Source organism: Amyelois transitella, chromosome 2 (genome assembly GCF_032362555.1).
Source record: "Amyelois transitella isolate CPQ chromosome 2, ilAmyTran1.1, whole genome shotgun sequence".
NCBI classification, from domain to species: domain Eukaryota; kingdom Metazoa; phylum Arthropoda; class Insecta; order Lepidoptera; family Pyralidae; genus Amyelois; species Amyelois transitella.
Window position 1 is genome coordinate 9,593,189 of NC_083505.1, and position 10,929 is coordinate 9,604,117.

General features: G+C 38.5%; 2 protein-coding genes across 2 annotated transcripts; one reads left to right on the forward strand and one right to left on the reverse strand.

Annotated features, from left to right (window-relative positions):
• Positions 1-354: 354 nt before the first annotated feature.
• LOC106143637 (Krueppel homolog 1) lies at positions 355-2,659 on the reverse strand. Its single transcript, XM_013345767.2, has 2 exons — positions 2,377-2,659; positions 355-1,654 (listed from the first exon to the last, which is right to left on the reverse strand). Exons 1-2 carry the CDS (start codon positions 2,381-2,383, stop codon positions 615-617), a joined length of 1,047 nt encoding a protein of 348 aa, XP_013201221.2. The 5' UTR covers positions 2,384-2,659; the 3' UTR covers positions 355-614.
• Positions 2,660-8,501: 5,842 nt separating this feature from the next.
• On the forward strand, positions 8,502-10,900 carry LOC106143658 (small nuclear ribonucleoprotein-associated protein B). The gene is made up of 2 exons (XM_013345791.2): positions 8,502-8,638; positions 9,001-10,900. Exons 1-2 carry the CDS (start codon positions 8,636-8,638, stop codon positions 9,562-9,564), a joined length of 567 nt encoding a protein of 188 aa, XP_013201245.1. The 5' UTR covers positions 8,502-8,635; the 3' UTR covers positions 9,565-10,900.
• Positions 10,901-10,929: the final 29 nt, after the last annotated feature.

Sequence of the window (10,929 nt, forward strand, 5' to 3'; positions counted from 1 at the left end):
ATATTATCAAAGTTACTTACGTACCTACTCTACATTAGTTTGAATAGTAACGATGAGGAAACCTACATATTCAGGCGACTGGATGTGTAACCATGATCGATTCAATACGGCTCCCCTGCAAAGGTTGCGAACGCAATCATAGAAGCGGTACCTAACAAAGTGTAGATTCTGTTTCGAGAGTTAGGTAGGTATTGCTAAAAATGTGTTACCTATTGTGTAATACCTAATTCGATAAAATTACATATCAAAATTGTGAATCAAATCACTGTAGTAGGTAAGTTGGTAGGTCAAATGTAGACTTTAAAAAAAAATCGATCATTCATTGTATCATTTAATAGGAAAAAAATACATTATTGTAGATGAATATAAAAGTTATATTAACACGGCACAAATGCACTTATACGAAGTCTTTTAATTCTTATTTTTTAGACAGGTATGTATCATAATAGTACTTATATTTCTACACGCAATCGTCTTTAATCAAAAAAGAAAACAGAAATAAAATTACGCTACACTACTGAGGCTACAATTCTTGCACATCATCAACAGTTCATAAAGCACAAAGCACTTCATTTAAATACTTAATATTATTATAACATAAGTCTTAAAACTAACTAGGAAGCATCAACCACAGCAGGTGCAAATTGAATAACAGAAGTGTGTCGTACTACCGGCACAGGGGCCGGTTCCGGCTGAGGAATAAATTTACGCTTCCGTGGTGGTAACGTTGAATGTACTGTGGTATACTGTAAAGGAGTTACTTGACTTGGTAAAGGTACATGTGATAAAGATGACGAAGGAGCGACAGGCACAACCTGCGTACTCTGGCATTGCGGTGATGGAGGAGAACTAGGCGGGGTTGGTGGCAATTGTTGAAGAGCAGCTTCAACTAAATCGCACATGACGTTACCATTTACTACTAGTGGTACTGAAGACTGCAAAGTTTGTGTGCGTGGAGTTTCAGCACCGTGCTCTTTGTATATATGTGCCTCCATTTGCTTTTTAGTGTTAAATGTACCATCGCATACAGTACAACGATAACAACGCTCACCATAATGTTGAAAACGATGTAATTTTAAAACATGGTTATAACCGAAATCTCGAAGACAAATATCACAAGTGTAAGGCCGTTCACCTGTGTGGGTACGCGAGTGCACTTTTAATTGCTTTGAGCAGGTAAATCCTTTGCCACATCCAGGAGCAGGACAGCGATAAGGTTTCTCTCCAGTGTGTGTTCGCAGATGAATAACCAGTTGACCAGACTGTATAAATGTTTTATCACAATGTGGGCAAGCATGTGGCCGCTCACCAGTATGGATTCGAGCATGACGGTGAAGCTTTCCCGAATGCTCGAAGGCTGCATCGCATACATTGCAGCGGTAAGGCCTCTCTTTAGTATGAATACGGCGGTGAACTTGAAGATTTTCTTTGACACTAAACATTTTGTGACAGTACTCACACTCGAACGGTCGTTCACCAGTGTGTGTTCGATAATGGCGAACTAGTCTTGCAGGCACAGCAAAGGTCTTGTGACAAACATCACAACGATGAGCATCAGCAGAAACTCGATGAGATCGCGCGTGAGCTGTCAGTGCACTTCGGGTGGAGAGCGTCAAGCCACACTCACCGCATTGATGAACACGTTCTTCTTCACCTGCAGGATGATACGAGGTAAATGTAGAAACAGGCTCCATTATTAAAATTATTAATAGTTATATATGATATAACACTGACGGAGCGCCGCGTCGCAACGACCGTTCTCAATTATTTGTATGGCACAATACAGTGTGTATGCAGCGATCAGGAATATCAGGATGCACTACACTACGACCAAACAAAGGGGTTTGAGCGGGAAGGGGGAGCGGAATGCCGAAGAGTGAATGTCCTCTGAGCGCACGTGGAGGCCCATACCGCGGTTCCGACGTATCGACACCGCGGTATAGGCCTCCACGTGTTTTGGGCCGCCGACCCCGAAGTCCGCGCTCTAATAAGAACCCCTCTCTCCTGCCACCACACCCAAACCTTTTAACCTAAAAGATTGTGAATATTCACATAAATATTCCGAATATTTATTTAAAAGATTTGTTACTAATAGTTGGCATCATTAAAACAATTTAGATTTTTCTTGTTCGATCGAGCTTATTTATTTTATATAAAAACATCTTATTTTAATAAAATTATAATTTTCAACATCCAAACCTTTATTATGCGGCAATTTTTATTCATTCATTCATATAATCACGTTTATAAACCTTACGGAGTAGACAGAGCCCGATTTTTCATTTATTTAAAAAATTTGGCATAATAAGTAAGAATAACATTCCAAATTTGTCTATTAATACTGAGTATGAAGCAATAAAATATTTGTCTGCTTACCTATCATGTTCCGCGATGATAATGATTGATCACTTTCTCAAGCAATGTAGGTCTAATGGCTTTAGTGTTGGTGTAGGTTGCGCACGGTGCTTGTGATATAACAAAACAGACGCGCGCTCAACCCGCGGCGGCCCGAGGCTGAATGCGACACAACACACAACGGGTGCGGGAGCGGAGGCGGCGGGTGGCGCGGCTAGTCGGCGCGCGACGTCGTGAACTAGAGTCGAGCGACGGTGACGACGACGATGGAATTCTTGCGAGACCAAACTATCATGTCTAAAACTAACTTGATACCTACGATCAAACATGGTTTTAGTCCTTTAGTACCTTCTAAACTAGCTAGGTAACTCGATTAAATAAAAATATTCAAAATTTTTAATAGTTATGAGGTAGTAATTTACGTAAGTAGGTATCTAACAACTTACCTACTGTTACACTTGTCATTTAGGTAACTAGGTATTATCGATAAAGTTGAATTTAGTGATAGGTATTTATTTCCGATTATTTAAATAAGTACCTACCTACCTACCTATCAAACATTAAAATCAAATATGTAAGTTATATAAGGCAGTACCAGTCGACGCCAGATTAACTGACCCCAATATTTCAATATTTGACACTCTTTTGGTAGATACAAAATGGTTTATTTTATTTAGTTACGATATGTTTTATGGCAACTGTGGGAAAAGTTTATTACCCCTACTGAATCTTACGCAGGACAGCAACAAAATACCTATGTAACAGAGGTTTCTAATTTCCTACCTATTAAATAAAATAAATTTCACGCACCACAGCCGGGCGCAAACAAATTGGGGGTAATCAGTGCACACAACCAACAACGCGACACCTTTCAACACCTACGTTGTGGGAGAAAATAAGTGTTTCTGTTGGGTAAGTAGATAGGTACCTATGTAGGTGTGTAACTGTATGAAGCGCTTTGGCGTTCCAAATGGTGTTGGTGTCCTTTCATTGCACGGTTAATGCTCAATGTACCCCATCGTTATGGGGGACAGCAGCACATCAGGTTACTATCTAAAAACTTATTCTTTAACACATTCAACATTCTGAACTAGATTGAGACCCAAAAATTTCAAAATGAGAGTACCTACTTAGTTAGGTACTTTATTAGTGTCGAAAAAATCAAAATTAAAATTTCAAAACAAAATCAATGTTCTATTCAGGAAATCGTATTCGCAGGCATTTTTTCACGTCATTTTACATTTCAATAAATTAAAGTTGTACCTACACATATGTATAGTTTTATTTGTCAAAAAGTTAAAGCTAAACTACTTACCTAAGCACTTAACCTTCTTGAGGCTAGCGTCCCCTTAGGGAACAGCACAGAACGCTCATCTCAACACCTACCTACTTGAAGCTAGGTAATTGATGTATTTAGGTACTGCCCAGGTTATAAATAGTAGGTACCTAGATAGTTTAAAGGTAGGTTCCTACATACGATAAGAACCTACCTTTGTAACAACTTTTTGAATAGGACCACTCCATCTCTTTCGCATGGATGTCGTAAAAGGCGACTAAGGGATAGGCTCATAAAATTGCGATCCTTTTTTTTAGGCGATAGGCTAGCAACCTCTCACTATTTAGATCTCAATTCCATCATTAAGCCGAGCAGCTGAACGTGGCCTGGCCATTCAGTTTTTTCGGGACTATTGGCTCTGTCTACCCCGTAAGGGATATAGACGTGACTATATGTATGTATGTTGTTATTTGTGAAAACATTTTGTTTATGATGTCGCATATTATTATTCTCATAACTTATTAGCGTTTTCTTACCTAGATATTACCTACTTACTCACATTGTCATATAGTGCTATCTCCGTATCATCGCGGTAATGCAGTGAGTGAGCGAACGAGCCGAGCCTGGCGGGTGGGGAGTGCGGGGAGGGGCAGCGAAACAGGGGAAACGATACACGTGGAGGCCTACCACGGTTTCGACGCGCGTGTGAACTCTCGACATTAGTACGCGTGCGTGGCTTCGGACTTCCTCCCCCGCTACACCTCGCATTTCCCGCACCGCTTCTGAATCTGTCTACACAGTTCACACTGTCTAGGCCAACCTACCATTAAATATGATAGAATGTTAGGAAGGTTGGTGTGTTCATCGCAACCGTAACCTATAGTGACCTCAAATTTTAGTCCCTCCTTTCTGTTGGTTGATAACTAGAAATATATTGATATGTTTTTGTTTAACGTCGAGTGGGCAATAAAAGTTTAATAAAACTAGCTTTTGCCCACGACTTCGTTTGCATGGTCTCTTTTTTCGCCATAAAAGTGGAAAATGTTTTCCACAGCATCAACTTTATCTCTGTACCGAATTTCATCATAATCAGTTCATTAGCTTAGGTGTAACAGATAGACAGAGTTACTTTCGCATTTATAATATTAGCTAAGAGGGATTAAACCCTGTTCTTAAAATTGTACCTGTATGAAACGAACAAATACGTATCCTAAACACTGTTACTAGTTTCATTTCAAGATAATAATATTTTTTAAGTATCCTTATAGGTACCATGTGTTTACAAATAAATGCTCTACCTTGAATTAATACATATCTATTTATAGATGTCATGACGACAAGGGAAATCGTAGTACATAACTTATAACTGATAACATTCAGGTAACTGGACGACTGGACGTGTAACAATGAGGTAAGATTTCCTTACGGAGGCCAGAGAGAGAGCCACTTCACGTAAAAACCTGACTTACCCGTACCGAGGATCCTTTGATTAGGCCTCCCGGGGCCCTTTTAGTAATTTACACCACCAGGAACTTACACCATGAGGATAATGACATAGCACCATGACAATAATAATGCCTGCTAAACTTTGGTGACTGTTGTATGGTACATATTGTACCTGTTTAATTATTTGTGATTCTCGATAACATACGACTCTTATAACCTTCTCAGTATATTCTCTTCATGCTTTTTTTTTTGCTTTTAAATTATTTTTTTCGTTTTAGTTATCGCTGACTAAGTAACTATTCCGCCATCTCGCATGGCGTGCCATATTGAATTCAGAATGACGTCACGTAATTTTTCGAGTTACCTACTCTTAAGGCTTTTCATTTGACACCCATATTACAGAAGTGCGTGCGTCCGTGCGTTAAATGTCATCCAAACTAAACGTGCATACAAAATTTCAGCTTGGTCAGTTGAAGATATCTATGTATGTACTTAAAAACATACAGTGGAAGTAAAATAAAAGCTTTTAAAAACATAAATGATTAATTTTTCAGGTAATAAATAGAATCAAAAACCGATTTTGATGAAACGGCACAGAGATATAAATCTTGAGGAGTAACAGACTTTGTTGTCGAAATTCCCACAGGAACGTGAAAAACAGAAATTTAACAAGGCGATGCTAAAGAAATGACTAAGAACTCACTTCAATTGTCGCACACAGACGTATGCTGTGTTATTCACCAAGTGTACAGAGTTACCTATAATATCTTTATTCAACATCCTCTTTTACTTTCTAAGCAATCATAGTTTCATTTTTTTTTACTTATTATATTACTAACATAAAAATAATAAATAAACATGATAGGTATATTGTAAAGTCTACATAAGATATGTATTGTAGTCGTTTATGAGGTGGGGGCGGAGCGGAGGGGATAGGTTGCACGGGTATGAAAGGGGCAAGTGGTGAGGGGGACGCAACGTCGACACGCGCTGCACGGTCACCGAACGTTCGAAACCGCAGTGGTGAGGCCAAGCGGCTCGTGCGCCCGATTCAACCTTCCTCAACGCGACCGCAACTGACCCGCGCGTCGTTGGGCCGCGGCGTACCATCGTCCCCGCGCCACCACCTACCTCACCTCCATTAATTCGTTATGGCTCTTATCTTTTTTATATCATTTAGATCATATTTTGTCCCTACCTATGTATATGTTTGAATAATTTTTGATAAACACGTTTATACGCATCTATTTATATGCAATTGGTTTAGATGGACGGATGATAGGTAATTAATTAGATAGGTACCTAAGTAAGTAGGTACCTACTTCCACATCGTTTTCTGATGGTTTTCCGTAGGTTTTTTGTTCTGTAGGTAGGATGTGCTGTATTATTCCCGACACTCCATCTTTTTCCCATGGGTGTCATAAAAGGTGACTAAGGGAATAAGTACTTTCATCAACTTGCAACAAAAGCAAAGGTTTGACGTCATCCTACATTGCAATATCCAGAGAAAGAGTACCTACGTCGCTAAACGGCGCGCAGGAGTATTGCCCGGCTCCTGTGCAAATGGATGTGCTCGGCTACCGTGCCAAGGGCGGCTAACGAAGCAAGCCCCGATCCACAACCTCCGGCTCGCGTCGTGGAACATTGGCACGCTCACCGGACGTGCGACACAACTTGACGAAGTGCTTTCCAGGCGGAAGGTAGCCGTGGCGTTCTTTCAAGAGACCTGATGGAAAGGCAACAAATACCGGTCTTATGGAAAGGAGAATGGAGTAGCAATAGTGCTCTCTGGGGGCTTCAGGATGGCATCTTGGAAGTGAAGCCTTTCACCTATCTGCTAGTGGTCGTGCGAGTGCTTATCGAAGGGGTACACAGTTGATAAGTGCCTTAGCGTCATAGGTTGGTCGTAGCGACACTGAAAAGGTTCTGAGGTCATATCAGGGAAGTGCTCCGCGATATCCCAATGTCGCAGGCAATCGTTTTGGGTGGCGAGCGGTCACGTAGGTAAGGCGTGGGGGCAGAGTTCAGATCACTAACGATGTTGCGGCCAATTCAGTGCCTGGCTTTTCATAGGGCGGGCGTTTTGACAAGGAAACTTGATTGTGGAACGATACAGTTTTATAATATTAGTATCGATTATTTTGGGCATCATTGAAACCCTCAAGGATGAATAATTTTTCAAGTTTTTTTTTCACATTTTCCATTATTTTTTTTTGCACCTTATAGTTGCATCGTGATGCTATGTAGCCTAAAGCCTTCCTCGATAAATGCTCTATTCAACGCAAAAAGAATTTTTAAATTCGAACTAGTAGTTCCTGAGATTAGCGCGTTCAAACAAACAAACTATATAATATTAGTATAGATAAGTATTATTTATACTTATTTCGTACCTAGTTTTTATTTTTAAATAGTTTATCTACCAACATAATTAAACTGGAACTTACTAAACTAACTTTCTCGTACTAAATCATTTTCGTATGTACAACTTTGCACAAATAAAAATCATTTTCCGTAATTTTAAACTACTAAGGTAGGTTAAAATTACGTACCTTTACGTTCGCATTTAGAATATTGATATGAATGGTCAAAGTCCTGACTTTACTAACCTCAGTAACTGGAAATCTAAAAATGACCTCCAAGTACCTACCCTATTGATTTTTGCTATTTTGGTGCGCTGATACCTATTGGTGTGAGCGTTTATAAAACTAACTTTTAACTGACAAAGATAGTACGAATTTTAGAGCGTATGTATGTATATATACTACATGAAGAATATTACAAAAGCGGCAAGAAAATATTTATTTATCATTTAAAGGAGAATAGTGCTCCAGTGTACGTTTATCACAATATGATCTTATTATTTATTTCCATTTTGGCGATGATATAAGCAATAACATCTAGGACGAAGAGTTATAAGATACTAAGTCTGAGGGAGAAACAGTGTGAAACCATGTGAAACTAATAGCAGTGATGAAATCTCGGACCAAATAAGCACTAATATTGTGACTTCAGTAGATCATTCAGATCAATAAAAAAACGAGACACGTGACAGGTCACTTGAACGGTGTGTGTGATGTGTCCAGTCTAAGCTTATACGTCTTTTTTTGGATTTATCTGTAATCGGTGTGTACAAACCCTAAATAGCTTTAAAAATCTTGTGAATTCATTTTTGTTCTTCATAGCTGCTCTTTAAGGATCAAATCTATGTGATCAGATATATAATTTACTTTCGGTAATCAGAAATGTTAAAAAGAGTAGGACGTATATCAGTCTCTATTTAGTTTAAGAAATATTGTCTTGAGTTGCTTTGCTATCACGAAGTCTAACTTGCAACGTATGTGATGTCGCAGCAACAAATTGTAAAGTGAGTAGAAGCCATAATAATTAATTGTCAAATGCAAATGTCAATGTCAAAATCGAATCAATCAAGTGCTTCGCCTGCCACTGCCACCATGTTTGTTTTCAATTTCAAATAGCTTGTCTTCTTACAACCGGGAAGTATAAGGATTGTTTTTTCTGTGTTTATATCAGTGATTATCAAGACAATCAAATCCCAAAATGGTATGTAATTTTTTTTATCTTATACTGTGACATTTATTCTGAAAATATACATTTATATTATTATCCTTATTATATTTACGAAGCCGGCAAATCGATGGTAAAATGCTCATTAAATTCTTATCAAATTACATACAACATTTAAAACAATATCTAATTATATAATATAATCTATATTTTGATAACACGCCCATCAGTATTCTAGAAAATCCCCTTCTTATTATTTAAAGAATGATCTTTTAATGAAATCAGATAACATGTATTTTGTTGCAGACGCCCCAAAAGCCGGTTTTATGTTTAGTGTTTTCAATTATACTTTGTTTCTAAAATGGTTTAGTGATATAGTTATTTTTATTTTGTTTCAGACGATTGGCAAGAATAATAAAATGCAACAGCATTTAAATTACCGAGTGCGGGTTATACTGCAGGACTCTCGGACGTTCATTGGTACTTTCAAGGCTTTTGACAAACATATGAATTTAATTTTGGGAGATTGTGAAGAATTTAGAAAAATTAAGTCCAAGAATAGTAAAACTGTTGATAGAGAAGAAAAAAGAACGTTAGGATTTGTTCTATTACGTGGAGAAAATATTGTATCCCTAACAATCGAAGGTCCACCTCCTCCAGAAGAAGGCTTGCCTCGTGTGCCACTTCCTGGAGCAATGGGTGGGCCAGGAGGTGGACGAGCTGCGGGTCGTGGTTCTGGTCCAGGTGGAGCACCTCCGGGTTTGCAAGGGCCTGCCAGAGGTGTTGGTGGGCCATCCCAACAACATATGGCCCCGGGTTCTCGGGGTCACCTATCAGCACCACCACAAATGCGGGGAGGTCCTATGATGGGTGGCCCACCACCTGGTATGATGGGGGCCCCACCAGGCATGGGTCGTGGTGGCCCAGGAGGACGTGGTCCACCTGGTATGCGAAGGTACTAGTTTTAAGTTTCTTCAAATGTACTTGTATTCATATTTAAAATATGCTTTGAATAGCAAGTTTAAAAAGGATGAACACTGTTTATTACTAATTTGTTTAATTGTATCAGTGATGAATGCCTCCATTGTCTGAATAATATTTAAAATCCACTGGATTAATTGTGCTTAGGTGTAAGTATGAACATCAAATAGAAGATTTAAGGTTAAACAAGTATTGTTATTTCAAGTAAAATTCACACTTCACCAGTGGCCCCGACTATCATCTTTGGATGGCAATTGTAAAGTCATGTCAGATGCCTTAGTGTACCAGAAACATCTGACACCAGTGTTGACCATAGTGACACATGTGATTATCAATAAAACAATTTTTATGTCTCTAAAGGAAGATCTGAGGGAATTACCTAATTTGCATAAGGGAAAACAGGTTGGCTTGATCAAGATGGAAATTATAATTTTATTTCATTTAGGCTTATTCAGTTGTGTGTATATGTGTCTTATTCTCTTTTCTGAAGGATAACCAAAAAGACAAGTAAGAATCAAGACATTTGTGATAGACCCCTGAATACATACAATTAACGAGTCTACTAGCTGTTGCCTGAACCTTCTTTTGCCGTATACCTTTTTCTCTTTTTTCACAATAAAATTACCTAATTTCATCAAATCTCTGTACCAAATTTCATCAAAATCGGTTAAGTGGTTTGAAAGCGTAATAGAGTTACTTTTAAAATATATTAGTAGGGTTATATGTAATGAAAAACCTTGAAATCTATAGGTACTTTCTATACTACATATGCGTCTTTCTTAAAATGCGTGACACGTAAGGAGGAACAGGTTCAAAACTCACATCAGCCGTGTATACATACATACTTGCGAGGTCGACAGAGCCAACAGTCTTGAAAAGAATGATAGGCCACATTCAGCTTTTGACTTGACGATAGAATTATGATTTAAATAGTGACAGATTGCTAGCCCATTGCCTAAAAAAACTATCCCAAGTTTATAAGCCTATCCCTTAGTCGCCTTTTACGACATCCATGTGAAAGAGAAGGAGTGGTCCTATTCTTTTTTATTTTTTATTGTTGCCGGGAACCACACGGCACTGTCGGTTACACCTGTATTCTATTTTTAAGCACGTACTAATAGCTTATCTGAGTAATGTTCATTCAGTCTGTCAGCAGTCAGCAAATCTGCACATTCAGGCAACTGCACAATCACAATCCAATACCTATGTTTTAGAGGTTCCCTTGCTTAGGTTGCGGATGTCAGAATTGTCTTGTTGTATGAGTACTTTTTCTCTTAATGATTCATTGCTTGTGTAAATAGACAAAATTTTTGGACATTTTACTTTTTCACTATAGTATTTACGTT